The sequence below is a fragment of the Leuresthes tenuis genome, unplaced genomic scaffold, assembly GCF_036924035.1.
Source record: "Leuresthes tenuis unplaced genomic scaffold, fLeuTen1.0.hap1 SCAF_35, whole genome shotgun sequence".
NCBI classification, from domain to species: domain Eukaryota; kingdom Metazoa; phylum Chordata; class Actinopteri; order Atheriniformes; family Atherinopsidae; genus Leuresthes; species Leuresthes tenuis.
This window is the reverse complement of record NW_027325389.1, coordinates 641,924-669,067: the sequence shown is the minus strand read 5'-3', so window position 1 is coordinate 669,067 and position 27,144 is coordinate 641,924. Positions and strand designations below refer to the sequence as shown.

The 27,144-nt window shown below is 48.4% G+C and overlaps 2 protein-coding genes across 2 annotated transcripts in view; one reads left to right on the top strand and one right to left on the bottom strand.

Annotated features, from left to right (window-relative positions):
- Window positions 1-27,144, top strand: part of syn3 (synapsin III) — a 108,255-nt gene that overhangs the window by 43,436 nt on the left and 37,675 nt on the right. Inside the window, exons 5-6 of the mRNA XM_072379125.1 lie at window positions 5,811-5,967; window positions 6,968-7,057. Coding sequence (XP_072235226.1) covers window positions 5,811-5,967; window positions 6,968-7,057 — 247 coding nt within the window. The remainder of the gene's footprint in view (window positions 1-5,810; window positions 5,968-6,967; window positions 7,058-27,144) is intronic.
- On the bottom strand, window positions 7,967-24,877 carry LOC140285352 (metalloproteinase inhibitor 3). The gene is made up of 5 exons (XM_072379122.1): window positions 24,591-24,877; window positions 15,617-15,699; window positions 13,052-13,163; window positions 10,833-10,954; window positions 7,967-9,161 (listed from the first exon to the last, which is right to left on the bottom strand). The coding sequence occupies exons 1-5, from the start codon at window positions 24,718-24,720 to the stop codon at window positions 8,964-8,966; spliced, it is 645 nt and encodes a 214-aa protein (XP_072235223.1). The 5' UTR covers window positions 24,721-24,877; the 3' UTR covers window positions 7,967-8,963.

The following is a 27,144-nucleotide window of genomic DNA, read 5'->3' as shown; positions in this document are numbered from 1 at the left end:
GAAGCCGTTTCCTTCATGTGTTTAAAGCAGAGCTCCTGGCTGATGTGACCCCTGACCTCTGCTTCTGTGGGCGCCCTGCAGCCACAGCAGCCTTTACCTCACTGATCCCCCCCTGCAGCTCTGAGTCGTGGGGGTTCCCTCCCTGTGTCTGGCTGCAGGATGGCAGCCTGATTACACGCCAGGTGTCAGCACATATCGTGCCTTTTCCTAACCCCCAGCTGCCGCCCGAGGTCTGTTAAAGTCTGTGAGCGCCATGAAGAACCGACCAATGGGCCGCCAGCAGGTCCAAATGTTTCAAAGGACAGATATTTTCTGTTGCTGAATGAACTGATTCGTTCATCTTTTCTGGTTCTTTCTGGTCTTTCGCTCTGATTTTCTTCTCCTCTTCTTCTTCTTCTCTTGCATAACTGAAAAGAGAAAAACGTTTGATTCTGACGAGGCGGCGTGCTGAAGCTGCTCTCCTTGGGTCTCCATCTCTGCTGTAATCCTCTGCAGCTCCATGCTGTTCCAGAGGAGGTTCAGGGCGTCCAAACGAGCTTTAAACAAACTTTTTCTTTCTCCTGGAGCTCAGCTTGGAGGCGGCTCACCTCTTCATGGAGGCCAATCCTCTCCGTTAAAGATTTGTTTTCCTGCTCAACAGATTTAATTTGTTCCTTCTCCAGGAGCCTCCCTGCTGCGTCTGGATCGTACCGGTTTGGCCCATAAAAGGCAGAACCAGAGCAGACTGGGTCCCTGAAACAGTCCAGCCTCTCACTTACATCCAATATTATACCCAGAAAAACTTTATCATTACTTTTGTAACACCATAAATTTCCAAATTAAAGTCACATTGAGCTGATTTGTGGATAAATTTAATTAAATATGAGACTCGATCGATTATAATCCAGTTCAATCAGAGCTGATTATAAACAGGAGCCCAGCAGAAACTTCTCTCTGATCCTGAGCTGCAGGAGGCAACTGGGGAGAGAAAAAACTCCTTTAACAGGAAGAAACCTCCATCAGAACCAGGAAGAAACCTCCATCAGAAGCAGAACCAGGAAGAAACCTGCATCAGAACCAGAACCAGGAAGGGTCCATCTGCCTGGACCAGCTGGGGCTGAGAGGACAGGAAAGAGGGGACAACAAGCAGCGTAACACCAGGCCAGAGACACCTGCTGAGAGAGAGAAACACAAGTTAATGACAGCAATGATGTCATCTGTACATGGAGGGAGGAGAGGTGCATCATGGGAGCTCCCCCAGCAGGCTGGGCCTATAGCAGCAGAACATGGAGGGAGGAGAGGTGCATCATGGGAGCTCCCCCAGCAGGCTGGGCCTATAGCAGCAGAACTATGGGATGTTTCAGGCTCACCTGAGCCATCCCTAACTGTAACCTTTCATTGTGAACTGGATCCAGTTTCAGAGCATTCTTTACTGGGAGGAGAAGAGTTTTCAGTATTTTCAGCACCGACAGCCTCGGCCGTGCAACGTGGCGTGAGCTGAGCCACAGAGCCAGCAGTCAGCCCTCTGGTTTCTCTGCCGCCCGCTGCCAAACCTCCAGCAGGCGGCTCGCCTCAGAGCGGGAACGCCGGCTGAAAAGCAGCCAGCTCGCCCTGAGCTTAGGGCCGGCAGCGGGCCGCTCAGACTCAGACTCTGCGGCTTCAGACTCTGCTTCAGACTCGGCTTCAGACTCGGCTTCAGACTCGGCTTCAGACTCGGCTTCAGACTCCGTGGCTTCAGACTCCGTGGCTTCAGACTCGGCTTCAGACTCAGCTTCAGACTCGGCTTCAGACTCCGTGGCTTCAGACTCGGCTTCAGACTCGGCTTCAGACTCGGCTTCAGACTCGGCTTCAGACTCAGCTTCAGACTCAGCTTCAGACTCGGCTTCAGACTCAGCTTCAGACTCGGCCTCGGGGCGCTCTGGCCGTAATGAAAGCGTACAGCGGCCTGTGAGGCCCACTCCACCGGCTTTGCTTTTGTAATAAAGCCTTGAATACAAATGGCTCCTCTAATTCACTCAAACTCCTCACGGTGCTCATTTCCCTCTGTGCCAGAGGTCATTTGGCGCTCGATTGCTCTCCAGCTCCTTTCCTCATTACATCTCCTCCCACGGGACTCGTCTCCATCCTCGCCACAATCACGCCGGAGTAACTAAGCGTTCTGCTGGAGGGAGCTCCTCACACGTCTGATTGGAATAAAGCTCCATCAGTTCTTTGCCACCCGACCTCTGGTGACCCTGAGCTATGAGCCCTGGAGCTGGGGCTCAGCTGGAGGCGGGACCTCCTGCATTCGTCCACATTACGTTTATGTATTTAGCAGACGCTTTTATCTAAAGCGACTTACAAATGAAGATTTAACAAGCTATTTAACAAGCTATATAAAGCTAAAGCTAACAATAAACTACATTACGTTCAGAACGAGCCAATCAGGAGCAGAAGAATGTTATTTTTAGCTGAAATGTTATTCTATCAAACTGAAAAACCTGCTGCCAGCGACTCGACCCTTCAGGTTCCAACAGATGAACTGAAGCTGATCACACGTCGTTCTGTTCTCTCACTGCTTCGCCTCAGAGTCTCACGAACACCTGGCTTCATGCTGCCCTGTGGGGCAGGAAAACAAACGCACCTCTGACTTATATCAGTTTATGGTTCACAAACTTCTCTGCTGCTGCTTTGAAGAGTTTAATGTGTTCAGTACTTTATGAAAATCTAATGCAGGAACTTCACACATGAAACAAGCTTCCTCATTTTTAAATTAACCACTGAAAAGGCTGCACTGTGTGGACTCACTCCACCCAGCACCACCCTATTCTAGTTCTTCGCAGTTTCCTCTCCAGGCTGTTTTCAGACGACCTGTGCAGCCACCAAAGGGACCAAAGGCAGAGCATTTATCTGCACACTGTTCCTCTCCAGGCTGTCCTCTGCAGAGTTCTGCTTCGGACTGATTGGTGAAGCCTGAGCTTCATGGAGGAGACTCTCTGATCCAGTCTGGTTTAGCCTTCGTCCACCTTTGGTCAAAGAGGGCTGAATGTGTGCTTTAAGAAGCCCGTTTAGAGCTTTTCTCTGAGCTCAAACGTCTGCTGCTGAGTGCAAAGACACGTGAGAAGTCATTATTCCGTGCATGGCTGTAACCGTGAGGCACACCTCACACATCGTGTAGTTATTCGGTCGGTTGGATGCTACTTCAGCTCATGATACTGGGAGATGTTACCTGCTGCTTTTGGTCTATTTTTTGATCTGGTAACAGAAAACTCAGTTGTTTTGTGTGTCCACATGATAAATGTGTGGCGTTACGCCGTGTCCTCGTAAACAGGAAAGACTTTTCTCCGAGGTGCGTTTCCCTGAGAGACGGAGGGCCAGCATGGTACAATGCCCCATTGTGTGTGGGCGCCGTGCTGATCCTCGGTATGTAGTGTCTGACATTTGTGGCATTCCCAGGGAGTTCTACCCCGATTAGGCTTATCAATGAGAGCAGACTGATGGAGGAAGATAAAGCTTAGCCAGCATGAGGACGCCAGGAACGTCCCTCAGCTCAGAGTGGAGCCGCATTGTCCCACACTGTTGTACTTTGTGTTGTATTTTAATCATCATAGCTGTATAAATGTCATGTATTCATAAGCAGACACTTATTAGGTGTGTGTGTGTGAGGGGGGGGGGGGGGGGGGGGTTGTTTGACACATTAAAGTCCAGCACTTCTCTTTTAGCTGTTTTTGGCCTTAAGGTGACATATTCTGCTCTTTTTAGGGTCTTATTAAGATATTTGAAGCTTTCATTAAAATACCTGCTGGTTTAACCAACCTCTTTCTTTTCAGGGGGGAGATTTAGCAAGAGTTACAGTTAGCTGTAAGTTAGCAGTTAGCCATAAGTCAGCAGTTAGCTGTAAGTTAGCAGTTAGCCATAAGTCAGCAGTTAGCTGTAAGTTAGCAGTTAGCTGTAAGTTAGCAGTTAGCCATAAGTCAGCAGTTAGCTGTAAGTTAGCAGTTAGCCATAAGTCAGCAGTTAGCTGTAAGTTAGCAGTTAGCCATAAGTCAGCAGTTAGCTGTAAGTTAGCAGTTAGCTGTAAGTTAGCAGCAGATGCTAGCAAACAATGGTTTCTCATCAACAGTAAGCCGGAGATGTGCACAGCGTAACTCGTAGTAATGCATGTGTTCCGTTAATTACGAGGTTAAGAAGGAGTTTTAACTAATTTTTGGATTGTTTTTGTTAATTGTTAATTGTTAATTCAGTTTGCTTTTTCTTTTTTCCTCGACATACTTTTTTCAGGCTTATCAGAGGGTTCCGATGCTCTGGTCCCGATCTATAAGCCCACCTCTCGTCAGCAGCTCTTATCACCCTTTATTCCTACGCTGATGACTCATTGAAAGGCCACATTAGCGGTGCCTCTGGGCCCGAGTGGTCTGGATTGTAAAGCCTAACTGTGCTGCTTTATGGTTAATCCATGACCAGCGGGCGGCTCTGCTGTGGCACAGCGAGCTCGATTAAAGACACGAAGAACAAAGTTAGTGAGTGACAAACCTGTGAAGTTCTGCTTCCAGGCAGCACTTCATCCATTAACCGGGGCCCGGTTACAGCCGCCCCACTGTGCTGAATGTCCTCTGCAGTTAGGAAGCAGTTCAAAGGTTAAATCTGCATGTGCAGCACACTCAGAACCAACAAAGCTAAGCAGCTCAGGTTCAGATGTGAAGTCAAATAAAACCAGTGTTTAACGTAGAGATGTCTTCAGGTCCGATAGAACCGGGGATGAAGTAATAACACAGGGCTATTCTGGGTTCTGGAAGCTGCTCTGAGCTGTTTTCTCTGGGCCGTCCACTCTCTACCACTGAGTTAGGTTTATATTCGGTGGTTTCCTTCTGGAAAAGCTGCTCCACGGTTTATTCCTGCCTTCAGCTTCTGATTCTTCCCATAAATTAGCGTCTGCAGCCACCGATTCCTCCAACTTCTCCTTCTGTTACAGTTTTCTTCTTCTGCCTTCTGTGGCCTTTAATGTGTGAGGTGGCGCTAATAACAGCAGATGTTTATCTTCTAAAGTCAGAATCACAGATATTTTCTGCATTGTGTCAGTTTGTGCTCGTCAACATGTGACCTCCCTGTTCGCTGCTTCGCTTCAGCAGGAACAGTCAGAGCAGCTCAGGGTCATGAGATGCTCCTCACTTTGTTTTTGGCTCCACAGACGGCTCCACCCAGTATAAACTGAAGGGACGGTCCTTTTTCTTCTGCTGCCACTCTGGCGGAGCAGCTGTGTCCTGCCAGCCCACGCTGCCCCACAAAAGCAGCACCCGAGGACCTGATGGAGAGCCTGGCTCTCACCTCTTTTATCTGCTTTGTGTGCACCTGAGCTGAGAAGAATCATTCAGTGACCCAGTTGAATGTGGGCTGGTTAAAAGGAGCAGTTTGTAAAGGAAGGTTAGGCTGGGGACACCTCCACCTCCACCTCCACCTCCACCCGACAGTGGGTGAAAAATGAAGCTCCTGACAGGAGGCGCGAGGCCCAGAGCCTCAGTGTGCCGGAGGTTTCTGACCCGTGGAAACACAACTGTGGGGTTTCATTTTAAAGAATCACCCGTTAAACAGAAGGTCTCATTTATATCCTGCATGTTAGAGTTTGTTACCCATCATCCAGCACAATGTGACCATCATTTAAACCTCTGAAGTGGTCCATGTTGTGCAGAGATGGTTTCAGTCCCTGAATCTGTTAGCTTCTCTGATATTTGGTTTTCTGCTGAACTCTTAGACAGACTGAGGCTAACCTGATGTTTGCAGATACCACAGAAGTGTTACCAGGAGCATGTCCCAGTTCCATGGTTTTCTCTTCCCTCTGTGCCTCTTCATCACAGGTCCTTCAAGCCGGACTTTGTCCTGATTCGCCAGCACGCCTACAGCATGATCCCCGGTGAGGACTTCAGGAACCTTGTGATCGGCCTTTACTTTGGTGGCGTCCCCAGCGTCAACTCTCTCTTCTCCATCTACAACTTCTGCAGCAAACCCTGGGTGGTAAGCAGTCTTCTTTAACCCCGGTGAGGCGGCTGCCACGGGCTGATTTATGTGGGCTATTAAACGGAGCTGAAACACCTGTGTGTGGAGCTGTGTGGAGCCGGAGGCCTCGCTCTCCAGAGTTACATGTGACTCCTCACTGAACTGCAGCGAAGGCATTTCTGCTTTACTTCATAACTGCTTAGTTAGATCAAGATGGTGACATTAACAGGCCACAGAAACTCAGAGGCTACACTGCTACATGCTAACCGCTAGTTAACCACTGCTACATGCTAACCGCTAGTTAGCCACAGAAACAGGATGGACACGTCACAGTTTGCCAAAAAGTCCTTAAAGGAGCTGCAGAGTTCTGGAAAAAGGTGTTCTGGACAGACCGGACCCAGAAGAACCTGCATCAGAGTGATGGCAGCCACAGGTTCTGGCTGCCGCAGGTTCTGCTCACTTATCTTCACTGATGATGGAGCTGCTCCATCAACTCTGAGCTGGATAGAAACATCTGATCTGCTCCAGTTCCAGTAAATGCCTCCAAAGCTTCATCCTGCAACAAGATAATGATCCAAACATCCTGCTGAGCAGCACCAGAGTTTCTCAGAGCTGAAACATGGCCGAGCCCGTCATTAAAGTCTGGAATGTGACTTTAATCACGTCTGAATTGGTTGATTTCAAATTTTAGTCTGATGGGAAAATACTCAGAGAAAGATGCGACTCGGTCCCAATGAACAGAACTGCATTTATTTGGCAAAGTAGTTTATTTATGTTGTTTTGGTGAATTACTCAAGTTTTCTTATCAGTTTCCATTGTTGCACTCCATTGGAGGTATATATATATATATATATATATATATAATTTGGTCGATTCGCTCCTTCCATCTCAGTCCCAGATGTTTAAGATGATTAATTTCCCACGTGCTGCAGACACAGGTGTAGCTCCTCCCATCTAAACTCACCTGTCTGCTGCTTAAATAACGACGTTAAGTTGTCTCTCATTTGTTTTCTTGCAGTTTTCTCAGATGATTAAGCTGTACCACTCCCTCGGCCCAGAGAAATTCCCCCTGAACGAGCAAACCTTCTATCCCAACCACATGCAGATGGTGAGTGCCTTTCAGATGTTGTTCACGTTTCATTTAAAACACAGAAAAAAATCACCAACAAACTTGTTTGGTCAATTTTTCATTAAATCTTTATTATAAAAATATAAAACAGAAATTAAGTCAAACATTTCTTTAGCCTCAAGGAATCACCCCCACCCACACGATTCAGGAATCCGTGTTCACACACAGACTGTACACAGCTTCCTTGATTAGAGTTTTTCTTTTTAGCATCAAACTCGACCGATTGTTTCTGAGTTAAGCAGACGGTAAATTTACACACCACAGAACTAATGTCACAGAAATGCCACAACTGGAGGAAGAACTTCATCGTCACTTACAACACAAAACGTTTCCAAGATTAAAAATCTGCTTTCTTGGCTTCTCTTGTTGTTAGAAGAGGTCACAGACAGCACTATATGTCTGTAAGCTAAATGCAGCAGCTGGTTAGCTTAGTTTATTCATGCTGGGACTAGCAGCTAGCTTACAGGCCTAAAGTTCACTAATTAACTAGTCAGCTGTCAATTTAAATGTTTTTCCAATTTGAAAAGTAAAACTTGCAAAACTCCCTGTAAAGTCACTCCTCTGAGCTGTAAAAAACTTTGGTGCATAGCTGCTCCCGTCCTTTCTTTAGCTAAGCTAAGCTAAGCTAACAGTGGCACATGTGAGCTAAGCTAAACGATTGCTAGCTTTAACTTCTTTTTAGTGTACAGACATGAGAGTTGTGTCAATTTTCTCATCTAACTTTACAAAAGAAGGCAGAAGTCTTTTGAGTAAATTAAACTTGTTGTGGAATAAGTGCTGAAGCAGATGTTTCTCCCTTTGAGGCCAATCTGAGTCTGTTAATGGAATGAACTGAAGGGAAGTAAAAATACGACAAACCCTACATGGGTGCAGGTGAAGAAGAATGAATTTAGTGACAATATCATTACTTTTGTTTATATATAATGTCCATTTGAAATAGTTAAATACAAAAGATTGAATATACACTTAGAAAATATCTCATAGTCTGAAACCTCTGTTTATACTGAACTGTCATTGGATTGTTGAAGAGTACCAGCCAAGGAAACTATGATTAAACACAAAAAAGTACCATAACACTTAAAGTTTGGCCTGTTTTATATATTCTCCCTCTTTTCTCAACCACATAGTTGCGGTATAATCCAATAACCATAAATAGACGTTTTATAGAGGTTTCAGGCGAGTTGATAGTTCATTTCTGTAGCTTATGTTATATACAGCAAAAAAATAAAATATCACAATCTCTTCCAGAAATGAGTTCTTCCCTGCTTCACTTTTGACATTTCTGAGATTAATCAGTCCTCAGCAGGGGGGGGGCACTGCAAACATTCGGGGAAAAGCAGAGTACTACCATCATAAAGACACGTTACAGTAAAAGTTGTGAACATACTTTGAAAAAAGGGTTTGTTTTTGCCGAATAGAAGATATAACTTTCAGATCTCACACATATTAGCACTAGAAAGACTGTTGGCAGTGTGTTGGTATCACCCACATGTTAGATAATTTTATCGTGTCCCAGTTATTTCATTTCACTGAATAAAGTCCTGCAGTTCAGAAGATGAGCTGCAGGACTCTTGATATTCTCTAAAATAGTGTTTTGATCAGGGTCTTATACTTTAAATTGGTCATTTCTGCCTCTATGCTTGTTGTTTTAACGCCTCAGACCATAAAATACAGCTTGGTGTGAGGACTGTTGCTGATTGATTGTAGAATGGGGAAAACATAGAGTTATAGAGTTAAAGGGCAATCTGTACAACAAAGAAGTGCTACAAACAGGCACTGTAATGTATTTGCTCTTTTCTGGAGGTCATCACTCAGGCCAGTGACCTGCAATAGTCCTGTAATACTCTGAAAGGGACGGAGTCGGGGACGGCAGTGCCTTTCGGATTCAGGGGTCGGTGGCATTGATTATGGTTTTATCGCGGAAGGTCATGCCTCGGTACCAGCTGCAGTAGCCCTCCTTCTGCTGGATGCAGGCATAGTGCCGGGACTGGTAGCCGGGATAGCCAAAGTGGGACAGCATGTCCGTCCAGAGGCACTCGTTCTTTGAGGTCACGAAGCAGGGCAGGTAGTGGCAGGGCTTAATCTACAGAGACAGAAGCAAGACTAAAGATGTAGCCATGAAGCAGAAAAGGTTTAAAATAATTATGATAAAGACACTTGGAATAGAATCAGCCTTCTTGGTGAGGGTTGAATGAGAAGTTTGAAACCACTCATACGTCTATGCTAAGTTAGCGCTAGCAAGTAGCGCCTGTTTATGGAGTATAACAGTGAGAAATGGAGAGAAAAACAATAGTTGCAGCAAAATCATTCAACCAGATCCTTTGAAGAGCTGGTTAAACTTATTAATAATTCATTTTCTTTTTTCCTAAACTATGGGCAAAGCTAACCCCTCCTAGTCATAAAAGTAAGCTAGCAGCTTCTCTGCACTGTCAACTTTCCTCTGTAAATGTTGGCAAGAAAGCAAATAAAACTCCTTTTAACTATAAAATGCATCCAATTAGTGTTACTTAATGTGTCCATTGATCATATTCTAATCTCACAGGAACAATAAGTCTACAGCACGATAAATCTGTGGAGGCTAAAGCAGAATTAGCTAAATGAGTCAACTCGACACTGTGTTTATGACATGATTTCTGTGAAATAGCACTGGGGATGGATGCTTCTGGTGAAATATCGTCATCTTTGCTGAGCTGCTTCTGGCTTTCAGCCACTTCCTGTAACAGCTTTTAAACGGAGGAAACTTTTTGAATATCTAAAACTGAAGCGTGCCCTGGCACTTGTGTGCTTTGTGCTGAGGAATGTGAGATGAAGTCATCTTCCTGACGTTTGTAAATGTTTCTTAAGGATTCAGTTCGACTCCACTCCGCCTCTTTCATTCCTCCAGGTGTTTGCACAAAAAGCAGCTTCACGGATGAATGAACAGCTTTGACTGACAGGAAGATTCAGGGAGGTGATGAACGGAAGGCAGCAAAGAGCTGAGCTTCTCTGGATATCAGTGAAACTAAACTGAACATAAGAGGGAAAGCTGCCGTTTTGGCTGTTTTTGTTACTGAAGTCTGCCTTCCAAGATGCTCTTCCTGGTTTTACTGATCTGTGGAGAATAATTCTCTGAGTGGTGCGTCGTGCTTTCAGTGTGAGGGGGAACGCGGGGTGTGATTAACGCGTGGGGGGGGTGTTTCTGCCTGCTTGTGTTTACGGACTCTGGTTCTGCAGCCTGGGTTGATAGATGGCCTTCTCTGCATGCCTCTGGGCTGCTGCCATGTTCGCTCTGAACACAGTTTACAAGCACTGGGAACAAATGGGTCTCTCTGCTAATCCACTTACGCTGATAGGCCGAGCGCGTTAGCAGATGTCCAGACTTCGCTGTACAGTAGGACGTTAGCAGGGGGCTCAGCAGCTGCACAGCAGCAAGCTCGAGTCACATGAAACTGGGAATGAAGGCTGGAGCCGATTCCAAAGCTCGTACTTAATAACTCCCAATGATGGTAGTAAAACTTGTTTTTTCTCCATTTCTGCCTCAACATCCATCATGTCGGGGAAATAAGGTCCTGAAATGAGCTCGTAATTCAGTCTTAATAGAGATAATAATTGCAGTAAAACTGTATAATGAATATTTAAGTAATTCCTTCTCCAGTAACAGGCCCCTAAGGGACCATAAGGGCCCAGCTAACAGTGTAAGGCAGCTCTAGCTTCTCCTCTTCTTGATGCTCCTGCTGCCTCCTCGTCTCGGCGGGCACACGGCGTTCCCACTCACCCTGCAGTTGCAGCCCAGCTGGTAGCGGTGGTTCATGCCCTTCTTCTGCGCCAGCGACAGCCGCTCCCACCTCTCGTTGAAGTTGCACAGCCCCGTGTAAACCTTGCCATCATAGACGCGACCTGAAGCACAGCAGGGATGAAGCGGTTATCTTCCCCACTGTGGGGCAGAAGTAAACCTGAGGTGTGTGCAGCACCCCCCCCCCCCACACCGTGGCCCTGAAACTGGTCCTGAAGGAACGTTTAAGCATTTTAATCTGAGAATATGGGCTCAGGGCTGCATTAAGTGCATAAAAACAGCTTAATAAATGAAAACTGTGCTGCTGATCTTTATGATAAAAGCAGATTAAAAACATGAATAATTAATGTAGGATGAGACCTTACATCCTGATTACATCACAGTAAACACCCAGTCTCACTCTCCCAGTCTCAGTCTCACTCTCCCAGTCTCAGTCTCACTCTCCCAGTCTCAGTCTCACTCTCCCAGTCTCAGTCTCACTCTCCCAGTCTCAGTCTCACTCTCCCAGTCTCACTCTCCCAGTCTCAGTCTCACTCTCTCTGTCTCACTCTCCCAGTCTCTGTCTCACCCTCCCAGTCTCTGTCTCACCCTCCCAGTCTCTCTCAGCCTCTCCCAGTCTCACTCTCTCCCAGTCTCTCTCAGCCTCTCCCAGTCTCACTCTCTCTGTCTCACTCTCCCAGTCTCTGTCTCACCCTCCCAGTCTCTCTCAGCCTCTCCCAGTCTCACTCTCTCCCAGTCTCTCTCAGCCTCTCCCAGTCTCACTCTCTCTCAGCCTCTCTGTCTCACTCTCTCTCAGCCTCTCTCAGTCTCACTCTCTCCCAGCCTCTCCCAGTCTCACCCTCCCAGTCTCTCTCAGCCTCTCCCAGTCTCACTCTCTCCCAGCCTCTCCCAGTCTCACTCTCTCCCAGCCTCACCCTCCCAGTCTCACTCTCTCCCAGCCTCACCCTCCCAGTCTCACTCTCTCCCAGCCTCACCCTCCCAGTCTCACTCTCTCCCAGCCTCACCCTCCCAGCCTCACCCTCCCAGTCTCACTCTCTCCCAGTCTCACTCTCTCTCCCAGTCTCTGTCTCACTCTCTCTCCCAGTCTCTGTCTCACTCTCCCAGTCTCTGTCTCTCTCTCCCAGTCTCACTCTCTCTCCCAGTCTCACTCTCTCTCCCAGTCTCACTCTCTCTCCCAGTCTCACTCTCAGTCTCCCAGTCTCACTCTCAGTCTCCCAGTCTCACTCTCAGTCTCCCAGTCTCACTCTCAGTCTCCCAGTCTCTGTCTCACTCTTCCAGTCTCACTCTCCCAGTCTCTCTCTCAGTCTCCCAGTCTCTGTCTCACTCTCTCACCCAGTCTCACCCTCCCAGTCCCTCCCAGTCTCTCCACATTGTTCCTGCACCCGTCGTATTCCTGAATATTCGGAGGTCATCGGCGGTTATTTTTAGACCAGCTGCAGCGTCCTGAGGCAGGTGCGCCACGACGTGTCTTCAGTGTTGAAATGATGTGGGAATTAAACAGCTCCCCCCCCCCCCCCCCCCGATCCTCCCACTCGGGCTGCACCCCCCCTCTGGGATTCACTGGGGTCACAAACAGTAATCAGGGCTCTAAAGCTCGATCAAAGGAGGCTCAGCCCGGTGCGTTTCAGTTGCTCGTAACGCGGTCCTGCAGGACTTATTATAGCCGCCCTGAGAGCAGAGAGAGACTTTGTTGATGTCACTCACACCCGGCTGAGTAAACATAGCCGCTGTTGCCTGGCAACGCTGGCCGGCGCCGTGCGGTGGAGTTACAGTATTTACAGGTTGGGACTTAGCGACAGCTATACACACCGAGCTCTGCAGGGTCCAAAGTAAACTGCACCTCTGTTGGAAATAGCAACTCATAAAGTGCTGGAAAACGCCGCTCGCCTTCTGCTAATTACAAGTTGTGAGAGAGAAAAACGGCGCTTCTGGCCCGGCGAGCTGAGGGAAATGAGCTCAGAACGCGCTCAAAGCCCCCTGCTTTGCCTCCCGTGCACGGTGGCAGGTTATAAATAGTGGGAAAGTTTGTGTCACAGGACAAATGAAGTCCGTGGGGAGGAAAGGAGTGGGGGAGTACCTCAGGCCGCCGGAATCTGAACGGCTGAAATCTGAGAGGGGAAAGGCCTTCCTGAGCAACTCTTATTTACAGGCTGGAACGCACCCTTAAACGCCTCATTGAGGACAGAAGAGCCCCAGCTCACCTGTGATCAGGTACTGGTACTTGTTGATGTCGAACTTGACGCCACACATGCTCTCGGAGGCGTCTGTGTAGATGTGCTGCACGTGCTGGACTTTGTCGAAGCCTTTGTACATCTGCAGAAAGAGAAGCAGCAGTAAGAACATGTCAGCATCTGTGAGTAATGAGGAGAGGAAACAACACGCTGGCCTTATCCGACGCCTTCAGGGAGAAGAAATATCAGGCTCTGCTCCTAACCCAGGCTTTGATGGCTAATGGGCCTGGACTTTGATGCTGTTTTGGCAGGTAAACGGCCTAAAATGCCCAGAGAACTGTTGTTCAGAGTAATCTGTTTGTCTGGGAACAACAGGAAATCCCTGTTTAGACAAGCAGCTCCCAGAAAAGCAGAACAAACTGTTACTTCAGCCACAAACCGTGGAGCTCACAGAAAGCCAAAGGAATTTGTCTCCATGGATTTGTTGAAATTTCCCTTTTTTTTTTTTTAAGGTTTCAGTGAAGTAACAGAAGAGGTCCAAAGGTCAGCTGCTATTCCTGAGTAAACCTGTGCAGATGAACTGTTTACACTCTGTATGAGAGGCTGCTGGAGCTCATCAGAACTAATCCTGCAGCCCGACGGCAGCATCTGTCAGAGATATGCAGCCTCCTGTGAGGAGAAGCTTTCAGGCTCAAGTGCTTCAACTAAAATAAAGATAATGAACAAAACAAACAGGTTTACCAGATTTACATGAAGAGTTTTGCTCATCTGCAGGATGGAAATCCTCACTGGAGTTACTATTAATCCAGCTGCTGGAAACATCTGCCCAGCGTGTGTAGATTCCTGCTGTGTTCAACTTCATGAGGTTCAAACATCTGATCTACCCCCGAAAACATGCTGTTGCACTCGGGAGCGCCACCCAGCACGTTTACATGCTGTTGCAGGAAAACCAGGACCAACCCCCCCAGATCCAAGCAGTGGATGGATCCAGCTCCAGGTGGAAGAGAATAATGGTGCTTTTGTGTAATAAAAAGTAAAAATATCAGCACTTCTGAAGCGTACGGAGCCAGCAGCCGTTAAAGGACACGTACGCCACATATTACAGGTGTTAAGATGACTGTGAAGCTGCAGCATCATCAGCATGGAGTATAAAACCTGTGGGTAGTTAGCCTGCAGCTAGCACATGAGAATAAGAGGCTGAGGGTTAGCCTGCAGCTAGCACATGAGAATAAGAGGCTGAGGGTTAGCCTGCAGCAAGCACATGAGAATAAGAGGCTGAGGGTTAGCCTGCAGCTAGCACATGAGAATAAGAGGCTGAGGGTTAGCCTAGTTAGCCTGCAGCAAGCACATGAGAATAAGAGGCTGAGGGTTAGCCTAGTTAGCCTGCAGCTAGCACATGAGAATAAGAGGCTGAGGGTTAGCCTGCAGCTAGCACATGAGAATAAGAGGCTGAGGGTTAGCCTAGTTAGCCTGCAGCTAGCACATGAGAATAAGAGGCTGAGGGTTAGCCTGCAGCTAGCACATGAGAATAAGAGGCTGAGGGTTAGCCTAGTTAGCCTGCAGCAAGCACATGAGAATAAGAGGCTGAGGGTTAGCCTAGTTAGCCTGCAGCAAGCACATGAGAATAAGAGGCTGAGGGTTAGCCTGCAGCTAGCACATGAGAATAAGAGGCTGAGGGTTAGCCTGCAGCTAGCACATGAGAATAAGAGGCTGAGGGTTAGCCTAGTTAGCCTGCAGCAAGCACATGAGAATAAGAGGCTGAGGGTTAGCCTAGTTAGCCTGCAGCTAGCACATGAGAATAAGAGGCTGAGGGTTAGCCTAGTTAGCCTGCAGCAAGCACATGAGAATAAGAGGCTGAGGGTTAGCCTAGTTAGCCTGCAGCAAGCACATGAGAATAAGAGGCTGAGGGTTAGCCTAGTTAGCCTGCAGCAAGCACATGAGAATAAGAGGCTGAGGGTTAGCCTGCAGCTAGCACATGAGAATAAGAGGCTGAGGGTTAGCCTGCAGCTAGCACATGAGAATAAGAGGCTGAGGGTTAGCCTAGTTAGCCTGCAGCAAGCACATGAGAATAAGAGGCTGAGGGTTAGCCTAGTTAGCCTGCAGCTAGCACATGAGAATAAGAGGCTGAGGGTTAGCCTAGTTAGCCTGCAGCAAGCACATGAGAATAAGAGGCTGAGGGTTAGCCTAGTTAGCCTGCAGCAAGCACATGAGAATAAGAGGCTGAGGGTTAGCCTAGTTAGCCTGCAGCTAGCACATGAGAATAAGAGGCTGAGGGTTAGCCTAGTTAGCCTGCAGCAAGCACATGAGAATAAGAGGCTGAGGGTTAGCCTAGTTAGCCTGCAGCTAGCACATGAGAATAAGAGGCTGAGGGTTAGCCTAGTTAGCCTGCAGCTAGCACATGAGAATAAGAGGCTGAGGGTTAGCCTAGTTAGCCTGCAGCAAGCACATGAGAATAAGAGGCTGAGGGTTAGCCTAAAGGATGGAGCACTCCATCATCCTCCAGCCACAGCAGCGCCACATTTAGCCTCCAGCTCTGAACCCATTATCAGCCGAGTCGTCTCCCTCCTGATAAGAAAGACGGGCTGGTGCTCTCACCTTCATCTGCTTGACTGTGTAGCGCATCGTTCCAAAAGGCCCATCCTTCAGCAGCTTCTTGCCCACCACTTTCGCTCGAATCACTGTAAGAAAAAGACACCCACATTCCTTTTAGTCCATAAGTTTGAGCTTTCCTTTCCAATCCCTCCAATAACACAGCACCTCAGCCAGTAGGAGGCATTAGTAAACCCCTTAGAAACACCCGGTTGGCACCACAGTTAATCCGCTTATCCGATTTTCTGCATTGCTGCATTATTTGCCAAACAGGGCCAATGGGGGAAAACAAAGGGACGTTGGAGTGATACAGAAATTAGGTTTAAAGTGTAAAAGAGGACGCAGCTGTGATAGAAAACCGTTTATTTGTTGGTCAGATTGGATGTTTTTGGATCAGAGGATGGAACCAGAGCAACATAGGATGAACTCCAAGCTGATTTTTACTGATTTTTAGAAAGATAAAACCTCCTAACACAGTCAAATGTGCGTATTCTGCTTAAACAGATGTGTACAGGACCCTCATGGACAAGCCGGCGAGGTGAAAACACTCGGATTTGTTTGCTTTCACTGATCTCACAGTCAGTAAGAGGGCTTCCTGTGATATGAACAGGGAGGAGTATTCATTTGAGCTGCTGGATGGGGCCTAATGTGGGCTGTGGGTCCTGCATAAACCTTCAGGCCTCTGATGTTCACCTGCTGCCCAAAGACAGCCAGCCGCAGACACAACCAACACTGGACATGTTTGTTATCTCCTCCCAGTGGAATTTCCTTCCCACATTCTTTGGGAGGGTCGCATTCCACAGAAAAGAGAAAAGGAGAGGCAGCAAAAAGCAGACTTTCATTATTTCTGACTGGAGACGGAAGTGAGTCATTTAGCATCTTCTGTTGGTCGGTATTTGTTTAGCTGTTAAATGCAAGCTTGGCAGCTCAAACAGGAAGCAGTTACAGCACAAATTCATTCTGGACACGGTGTCCAGGATCTGAACCGAGCTTATTTAAATAACCAAAAACAAACTTATTTTCAGCCTTTAGGAACAGATTAAAGCAAATGTCAACATCGTGCCTCGCCAGGAAAATGCAGGATATTCTTTCTGGGCTTAATTTGGTTTGTTTGAGGAATGTTTCTGATTGTTTTGCTAGTTTTAAACCTGTCAAACTGTCAGTGACAGGGTAGGATTTGGTGTAGTTGTTCTAAATACAAGCATTTTATTGATTTAGATTTGACCTTTTATTGGAAAAAAAGAAGCTGCTTATCTTCAACCACGAGTAGAAGTGGCAGACAGGTGAGGGTTTCCACCTGTTGGCTTTCACTGACAGCAACACAAGAAAACACACAACCTAAGTAACATCTGGTCCTCTCATAATTTACCCCCCCCCACCCTCTGCTTTATGACCGCTCTCCATAACTAACCAACTCTTTAATATGATCCAAAAGCACCGTTACACAATGGTTCTCTGTTAAAAACACCAAATGCTGTTTGACTGACGCCTGCCAACTGCATCAGAGCAAAACCTGCACACAATTACTCAGGAATTTGCATATAACATGATACTTTTGCCTCAATTACTTCCAACTCTGTATTATTTTCAAGTTTCTACCCAAAACCTAGTTTCGCACTCTGGCCTGACCTCAAAAGTAACCCTCAGGAGAAACAAATGTTGAAAGAACCGCCGGTCAGAGGATCCACTGAAGTCCATCCAACTCGGACTCTTCCTGCTGGCCAGCAGCCACTAACTGGCCAGTGATGGTGCCATGACCCGGGGGAACGTGTGAAAAGCCTCGCAGTAACCCCCTGACCTACTCTGCTTTTAGCTGTTATTTACATTCAACTGAGTCAAAAAGTCCACATTTCAGGTGTTTATTTAACCCGGTTTCAGAATGTGATCCGACATGACCCCGGTTCAGCTGGAATTCATGGACATATTGGGTATTATTTCTGTATTTTATGTGTCATTCTACCTTAAAAATGTTTTTCTACCACCTGAGTCTCATACTGAAATTAGTTAGCTTTATTTTTTACCCATATTCAACAAGCTAATGCAGCAACAGCTAATGTTGCTACCAATAAACACCCATTTTAACAATATACCCTCATTACAACAAGCTTTTTAGACGTCTCAAAGTGTTGTTGGTTTTGTTTTTCACTTGGAAACCGGAAACTAGCAAACGAGGCTAACTAGCCAAAAATGGTGGCTAGCCTAGCTAACGTGCTTCTGATTCCCTGAAGTTTTCCAGCATCTGCTGAATTATTTTTGCTGATAACAACTTAAGCACATTATTGGAGCTCCCTGGCAACAACAATCTGTTATTTTCTTAAAGCTAAAGACTAACAGTAGCAGTGGGATCAGATGAAGCAGTTAATAACAAAGAGGCTAACTTACAGCCACTCGCTGTGGAGTTACACAGATTTACTTTCTGCAGAGCATCTGACACACATTTGAAAGAGTGGGAGGCTTTTCATGGTGAAAGAAGTAACCGGGTCTGAGTGAAAGTGAATCCATTTTTCACCCTGCATCTCTTGCCTGCAGCAGGGGATTACACAAGCCTGAATGCAAACGCTAAATCTTGTAATTTAGTGAATCATTTATTTTATTTTCAACTCCAGGCACAAAAATGGGGCTGAAAAAGCAGTGGGTGACTGAGTTTAGTGTAAGGAAAGTTGTCCAAGCTTCAGGAGGCGAGTGGGAGGAAGAGGAATTCTCAGTACAACACGCTAACACGCTCAAAAATAAACACTGAAACTGAAACCCTGCTGGAGAATATCAGATGGAAACCTCAGGGGCACAAAGTGTGCAACAGGTCGAGTGAAAGCAAAGGAAGCTCAGCGAGGGTTTCAGTTTCTGATAGTCTTTCATTTCTGTTGACAGTTTTGGAACCGGCAGAGTTTAACCGGCAGAGTTTAACCGGCAGAGTTTAACCGGTAGGGTTTAACCGGCAGGGTTTAACCGGTAGAGTTTAACCGGCAGGATTTAACCGGCAGAGTTTAACCAGTAGGTTTAACCGGCAGGGTTTAACCGGTAGAGTTTAACCGGCAGGATTTAACCGGCAGAGTTTAACCAGTAGGTTTAACCGGCAGGGTTTAACCGGCAGAGTTTAACCGGTAGGGTTTAACCGGTAGGTTTAACCGGCAGAGTTTAACCAGTAGGTTTAACCGGCAGGGTTTAACCGGTAGAGTTTAACCGGCAGGATTTAACCGGCAGGGTTTAACCGGTAGGTTTAACCAGTAGAGTTTAACCGGCAGAGTTTAACCAGTAGAGTTTAACCGGTAGAGTTTAACCAGTAGAGTTTAACCGGCAGAGTTTAACCAGTAGGTTTAACCGGCAGGGTTTAACCGGTAGGTTTAACGGGCAGGGTTTAACCGGCAGAGTTTAACCGGTAGGTTTAACAGGTAGGTTTAACCGGCATTTGAATGTTCAACTTATGTACAATATATTACTTATATTATAAGTAGTAATAATAATAATATATTATAATATAATACATTTCTTCAAACAGCCAATGAAAAGAGAAATAAAACCCAATAAATGTAATTATGAATAAATAAAGCCTCCTCTTAAAGTCTCAAAGTACTAACAAATCATTGGTTGAATTTGAAAGTGTTGCTTCTCCAGAGGCTAAAAGTACATTTGATGCAACGTTCTACGCTGAACTATTGGACCTTTGCATTCATTGAGATGTTCAGAACCGCCACTGAAACTCTGCTGCTGCAGACCTGATGGCAGCAGCCTCCCCCAGCAGGACTTTGGCCTCACCACAAAAACTACTCCAGAACTAGATCAAGGAAACCACAAACAGTTCAAGACACTGACCCGGCTGCTCAGCTCCAACTCCTCCAACCAAAATCCAAACTAGCATCTGCAAACGGCACCGGAAGAAGCAGAATAAGAGCGTTCCCCCGTTGGTTCCCCCGTTGGTTCCCCTGTTGGTTCCCCTGTTGGTTCCCCTGTTGGTTCCCCCGTTTGTTCCCCCGTTTGTTCCCCTGTTCGTTCTCCTGTTCGTTCCCCTGTTCGTTCTCCTGTTTGTTCTCCCGTTCGTTCTCCTGTTTGTTCTCCCGTTCGTTCCCCTGTTCGTTCTCCCGTTCGTTCCCCTGTTCGTTCTCCTGTTCGTTCTCCTGTTCGTTCCCCTGTTCGTTCCCCTGTTCGTTCCCCTGTTCGTTCCCCTGTTCGTTCCCCTGTTTGTTCTCCTGTTCGTTCCCCTGTTCGTTCCCCTGTTCGTTCCCCTGTTCGTTCTCCTGTTCGTTCCCCTGTTCGTTCCCCTGTTCGTTCCCCTGTTCGTTCCCCTGTTTGTTCTCCCGTTCGTTCTCCCGTTCGTTCTCCCGTTCGTTCTCCCGTTCGTTCTCCTGTTTGTTCTCCCGTTCGTTCCCCTGTTCGTTCTCCTGTTCGTTCCCCTGTTCGTTCCCCTGTTGGTTCCCCTGTTGGTTCCCCTGTTCGTTCTCCCGTTCGTTCTCCCGTTCGTTCTCCAGTTCGTTCCCCTGTTCGTTCCCCTGTTCGTTCCCCTGTTCGTTCCCCCGTTCGTTCTCCCGTTCGTTCCCCTGTTCGTTCCCCCGTTTGTTCCCCAGTTTGTTCCCCTGTTCGTTCCCCTGTTCGTTCCCCTGTTCGTTCTCCTGTTCGTTCTCCTGTTTGTTCTCCCGTTCGTTCTCCTGTTCGTTCTCCTGTTCGTTCTCCAGTTCGTTCCCCTGTTCGTTCCCCTGTTCGTTCTCCTGTTCGTTCTCCTGTTCGTTCTCCAGTTCGTTCCCCTGTTCGTTCCCCTGTTCGTTCCCCTGTTCGTTCCCCTGTTCGTTCTCCAGTTCGTTCCCCTGTTCGTTCCCCTGTTCGTTCCCCTGTTCGTTCTCCTGTTCGTTCCCCTGTTTGTTCTCCCGTTCGTTCTCCCGTTCGTTCCCCTGTTCGTTCTCCCGTTCGTTCCCCCGTTCGTTCCCCCGTTCGTTCCCCCGTTCGTTCTCCCGTTCGTTCCCCCGTTTGTTCCCCAGTTTGTTCCCCTGTTGGTTCCCCTGTTGGTTCCCCCGTTTGTTCCCCTGTTCGTTCCCCCGTTCGTTCTCCTGTTCGTTCCCCTGTTCGTTCTCCTGTTCGTTCTCCCGTTCGTTCTCCTGTTAGTTCCCCCGTTCGTTCCCCTGTTCGTTCCCCCGTTCGTTCCCCTGTTTGTTCCCCTGTTCGTTCCCCTGTTTGTTCCCCTGTTTGTTCCCCTGTTTGTTCCCCTGTTCGTTCTCCTGTTCGTTCTCCTGTTCGTTCTCCAGTTCGTTCCCCTGTTCGTTCCCCTGTTCGTTCCCCTGTTCGTTCCCCTGTTCGTTCTCCTGTTCGTTCCCCTGTTCGTTCCCCTGTTCGTTCCCCTGTTCGTTCTCCTGTTCGTTCCCCTGTTTGTTCTCCCGTTCGTTCTCCCGTTCGTTCCCCAGTTCGTTCCCCTGTTCGTTCTCCCGTTCGTTCCCCCGTTCGTTCCCCCGTTCGTTCCCCCGTTCGTTCCCCCGTTCGTTCCCCAGTTCGTTCCCCCGTTCGTTCTCCTGTTGGTTCCCCCGTTCGTTCTCCTGTTCGTTCCCCAGTTCGTTCTCCCGTTCGTTCTCCTGTTGGTTCCCCCGTTCGTTCTCCCGTTCGTTCTCCCGTTCGTTCTCCTGTTCGTTCCCCTGTTCGTTCCCCTGTTTGTTCCCCCGTTCGTTCCCCTGTTTGTTCCCCCGTTCGTTCCCCCGTTCGTTCTCCCGTTCGTTCCCCTGTTCGTTCTCCCGTTCGTTCCCCCGTTCGTTCCCCCGTTCGTTCTCCCGTTCGTTCCCCTGTTCGTTCCCCCGTTTGTTCCCCAGTTTGTTCCCCTGTTGGTTCCCCCGTTCGTTCCCCCGTTCGTTCTCCCGTTCGTTCCCCTGTTCGTTCCCCCGTTCGTTCCCCCGTTCGTTCCCCCGTTCGTTCTCCCGTTCGTTCCCCTGTTCGTTCCCCCGTTTGTTCCCCAGTTTGTTCCCCTGTTGGTTCCCCTGTTGGTTCCCCCGTTTGTTCCCCTGTTCGTTCCCCCGTTCGTTCTCCTGTTCGTTCCCCTGTTCGTTCTCCTGTTCGTTCTCCCGTTCGTTCTCCTGTTAGTTCCCCCGTTCGTTCCCCTGTTCGTTCCCCCGTTCGTTCCCCTGTTCGTTCCCCTGTTTGTTCCCCTGTTTGTTCCCCTGTTTGTTCCCCTGTTCGTTCTCCTGTTCGTTCTCCTGTTCGTTCTCCCGTTCGTTCCCCTGTTCGTTCCCCCGTTTGTTCCCCCGCTGATGAGGGATCAGCCATGGAGCTGAAAGCTACAGAACTCATTAACGGGAGGAGGCGTCACAAAGCGTTCCCGTCACCACAGTGCGCTGCGCTGGTTTACCGAAGCGTTTCCCTGCACAACAAACCACTCCCAGCAGGGGGGTGCGCTCACACGTGTCCCTCTGAAGCTCAGCCCCTGACCCGGCGCTCCGGTCACGCCCCGCACTTGGAAATGAGCGTCATCACAGAGCGATATTATATTTCAGGGTCACAGCTCGCTGCAGGGCCTCTAATCTCTCTGGGAGGGATTTGAGAAACAAGTGCAGCTCATTTCCTCTGCTTCAACCAGCAGTGCTCAGCCCACAGGTTAACAAGCCAAAGCCATGTTTCTAAGACCTACTGTGCAGAGGAAAGAAGCAGATTTACATGAAGCCGCAGCCCTAAGCGCAGGACCCCTGACCCAGAGGACCATCCTTTGCACCCAGCGTTTCCCTCAGAGGACGGAGGTGGCAGACGGGCCGAGAGCATTCAGAGCACAGCTCGCTGAAGTCAGCCCACATTCCACTGTGGCTGCCAAAGAGCTTCTGAGAGACTGAATGGCTTCGCATGAGGAAGTCCAGCCGGGTCAGTCGGCTAAGGACCGGTCGCCTGGTTATCAGGTGGAAGAACAGGAGAGATGGAGGCTGTTCTGAGCCTGCAGTGTCTCAGTGTTTGTGTCATATTTCAAAGGCTTTCCTTCTAAATGTGGGATCCTCTGAAGCCTTGTAGCCTAAGCATCCGCCTCCTTACTGAGGCTCTACAGAGGATTCACCGCAGCTTTTACCGCCCCCGTCAGAACCGAACCAAGTGATGTCCACCTACAGACGAGCTGCTGGTTGTGTCCTCCACAGAAACCCTCAGGAAATGGAAAGAACATCACAGCTGAAGTGGCATTTTCAGGGTAAAATGGAAAGAGCGTTCAGTCAGAGGCTGCCTCAGCTCTGCTGCAGCAGAGAACAGGAGGTCGTTCCTGCCTTTTCTCAGAGCTGTCAGACTGTGTGATGCTGCTTCATCAGGTCCCTGTTTGGGAGAAGCAGCTTTATTTAAAGGTAAAGAGTGTGTTATTCACACCGTTGTTTGAGATATCTGCTGATGCACTTTGGACTTGGCTACCAGTCCTGAGTGTGAGCTAAATGTGTAGCTGAAGAGCTAACAGCGCAAACATCTGTGCAGCTAACAGCGCAAACATCTGTGCAGCCGAACAGCTAACAGCGCAAACATCTGTGCAGCCGAACAGCTAACAACGCAAACATCTGTGCAGCCGAACAGCTAACAGCACAAACATCTGTGCAGCCGAACAGCTAACAACGCAAACATCTGTGCAGCCGAACAGCTAACAACGCAAACATCTGTGCAGCCGAACAGCTAACAACGCAAACATCTGTGCAGCCGAACAGCTAACAGCACAAACATCTGTGCAGCCGAACAGCTAACAGCGCAAACATCTGTGCAGCCAAACAGCTAACAGCACAAACATCTGTGCAGCCGAACAGCTGACAGCACAAACATCTGTGCAGCTGAACAGCTGACAGCACAAACATCTGTGCAGCCGAACAGCTGACAGCGCAAACATCTGTGCAGCTGAACAGCTAACAGCGCAAACATCTGTGCAGCCGAACAGCTAACAGCACAAACATCTGTGCAGCTGAACAGCTGACAGCACAAACATCTGTGCAGCTGAACATCTAACAGCACAAACATCTGTACAGCTGAACAGCTGACAGCACAAACATCTGTACAGCTGAACAGCTGACAGCACAAACATCTGTGCAGCTGAACAGCTAACAACACAAACATCTGTGCAGCTGAACAGCTAACAGCACAAACATCTGTGCAGCTGAACATCTGTGCAGCCGAACAGCTGACAGCACAAACATCTGTGCAGCTGAACAGCTGACAACAAACATCTGTCAAACGAGTCAAATGTTTATTTTATTGGATATAAAGCAGCGTTTATCTCCGGGAGGATAACAGCTCTGAGTTCTTCGTGCTTCTCCAGATAAAGTATTTTATTTCAGGTTAGCGCGTGAAGCGGCTGCAGGTGAGTCATTAGAGATGAGCTCAGCACAGGACGAGCACATGGCTGCAGTGTGTAATCATTAAACTGAGAGATTATTGTCTGGTGGAGTTTCCAGGGTCCCTTTAAAGTCTCATGACGGCTGACACACCAGCAGCTTCGTCTCTCCACAGCGTGATTAAAACCGAATCATCTGAATCACCTTAGGTGCCCCCCGGCCCCCGGCCCCCCGGCCCCTCCGTAATCCTCAGGTTCGTGTTTTCCACAAACAGAGGCGAGGTGGGACGGCGTTCCAGACTGAGTTCATATTATTCTGAGGGTCAAGGTAAGCAAATCCAGGTAGTAAAACAAGCAGCTCAGCCCCCGGATCTGCTGCTGGGGAACCAGAGCGTGCACGTAAACAAGCAGCATTAGAAGGTGTGAGCTGGCTGTGGGTCCAGTTCACGAGCAACAGCACCGTGCACATGTGCACGAGAAGAGCCAGCAGCGCACAGGCATCACATCCTCAGACTTTAGCTGGGTCACTGGTTAAAGTGCACAACCCTGATAAACCCTGGAGTCCTTTAAAGCATCTACGGTGTCCCGTACAGCCCAAAAACTGCTCCCGTTACAGTCAGTTTGCATCAAAACAACTTTTGACTCTGCTAACCAACATTTAGAACAGCTTAACTGCATCTTAATGCGCTGAAACGGACTCACTTCAGTTATTTAAAGGCTTCACTGACTCACCGATGTCGGAGTGGCAGAAGGCGTCCTGCGGGTGCGTCATAGCGCACGAGCAGCCCTCCGTCAGCTGGTTAACCTGCAGGCTGCTGAACACGAGCAGCAGGCTGATCAGGTGCTGGTACACAGACTGCATTCTCCAAAGTTCCGCGCTGCTGGATGAAAGCGTGTAGAGTCCGGCCGGGTCCTGGTCCTGGTCCTGGTCCTGGTCCTGGTCCTGGTTCTGGCTCTGGCTCTGGCTCTGGTTCTGGTTCTGGCTCTAACCTCCGGGCCGTGCTGTGCTCACTGTGTTATAGCTGCTGTGCTTCCCTCTCCGCTGCGCAGCGGTTCATATACGCTGGAGCGCCCCGGAGGCGCGTCCACGCCCCCTCTCCACCTCTGTGGCGCGCGGCCGCTGCGGCCAATCAGAGGCCGCTAATGGATGACAGAGATCCTGGAAGATCCTGGAAGATCCTGGAAGATCCTGGAAGTCTAACCGACTGACCGGATCAAAAGAAAAAAAGCTTTCAAACTAACTGCAGAAACATGAGAAAATAGAATAAATCTGATATTTATGATCATTTAAATTCACTTTATAATTACTATAAACTTTAATGATTTTAGATTCAGTTGACTGGCTAAAATCTGACTATAATCTTCTTTTATTTAACATTAATCTACAGAATACTTTAGACTTTTTATTTCTTTATATGTTAAGACCCAAAAAGAAAAATAAGTGATTTATTATAGATGTGTCAACATAAATATATTATTTTAGTTTTTTTATCAGTTCTCAGCAGCTTTAAAGTGAATCTCTGGTCTGAGCTCCTTTATTCTCCAACACAGCCTGAACCCTCTGAGACAAGCTTTCTGTCATTTCTTTAAGGAGTCTTCAGGAATAGTTCTCCAGGCTTCTTGAAGGACATCCCAAAGCTCTTCTTCTGAAAATGCTCAGGAACAAGGACTGAAGATGAGGGAAAAAGCAGAAAATGTCCAAAGAAAAACTCTGAAAGAGCTTCAGAAAGCTGCAGGACTCTGGATCAGGACTCTGGATCAGGACTCTGGGTCAGGACTCTGGATCAGGACTCTAGGTCAGGACTCTGGATCAGACTCTGGATCAGGACTCTGGGTCAGGACTCTGGATCAGGACTCTGGGTCAGGACTCTGGGTCAGGACTCTGGATCAGGACTCTGGATCAGACTCTGGATCAGACTCTGGGTCAGGACTCTAAATCAGACTCTAGTTCAGGATTCTGGATCAGACTCTGGATCAGGACTCTGGATCAGACTCTGGATCAGGACTCTGGGTCAGGACTCTGGGTCAGGACTCTAGGTCAGGACTCTGGATCAGACTCTGGATCAGGACTCTGGGTCAGGACTCTGGATCAGGACTCTGGGTCAGGACTCTGGGTCAGGACTCTGGATCAGGACTCTAGGTCAGGACTCTGGATCAGACTCTGGATCAGGACTCTGGGTCAGGACTCTGGATCAGGACTCTGGGTCAGGACTCTGGGTCAGGACTCTGGATCAGGACTCTGGATCAGACTCTGGATCAGACTCTGGGTCAGGACTCTAAATCAGACTCTAGTTCAGGATTCTGGATCAGACTCTGGATCAGGACTCTGGATCAGACTCTGGATCAGGACTCTGGGTCAGGACTCTGGGTCAGGACTCTGGATCAGGACTCTAAATCAGACTCTAGTTCAGGATTCTGGATCAGACTCTGGATCAGACTCTGGATCAGACTCTGGGTCAGACTCTAGGTCACGACTCTGGGTCAGGACTCTGGATCAGACTCTGGATCAGGACTCTGGGTCAGGACTCTGGGTCAGGACTCTGGATCAGACTCTGGATCAGGACTCTGGATCAGGACTCTGGGTCAGGACTCTGGGTCAGGACTCTGGATCAGACTCTGGATCAGGACTCTGGATCAGGACTCTAGGTCAGGACTCTGGATCAGACTCTGGATCAGGACTCTGGGTCAGGACTCTGGATCAGGACTCTGGGTCAGGACTCTGGGTCAGGACTCTGGATCAGGACTCTGGATCAGACTCTGGATCAGACTCTGGGTCAGGACTCTAAATCAGACTCTAGTTCAGGATTCTGGATCAGACTCTGGATCAGGACTCTGGATCAGACTCTGGATCAGGACTCTGGGTCAGGACTCTGGGTCAGGACTCTGGATCAGGACTCTAAATCAGACTCTAGTTCAGGATTCTGGATCAGACTCTGGATCAGACTCTGGATCAGACTCTGGGTCAGACTCTAGGTCAGGACTCTGGGTCAGGACTCTGGATCAGGACTCTGGGTCAGGACTCTGGGTCAAGACTCTGGATCAGGACTCTGGGTCAGGACTCTGGATCAGGACTCTGGGTCAGGACTCTGGATCAGGACTCTAGGTCAGGACTCTGGATCAGACTCTGGATCAGGACTCTGGGTCAGGACTCTGGATCAGGACTCTGGGTCAGGACTCTGGGTCAGGACTCTGGATCAGGACTCTGGATCAGGACTCTGGATCAGACTCTTGGTCAGGACTCTAAATCAGACTCTAGTTCAGGATTCTGGATCAGACTCTGGATCAG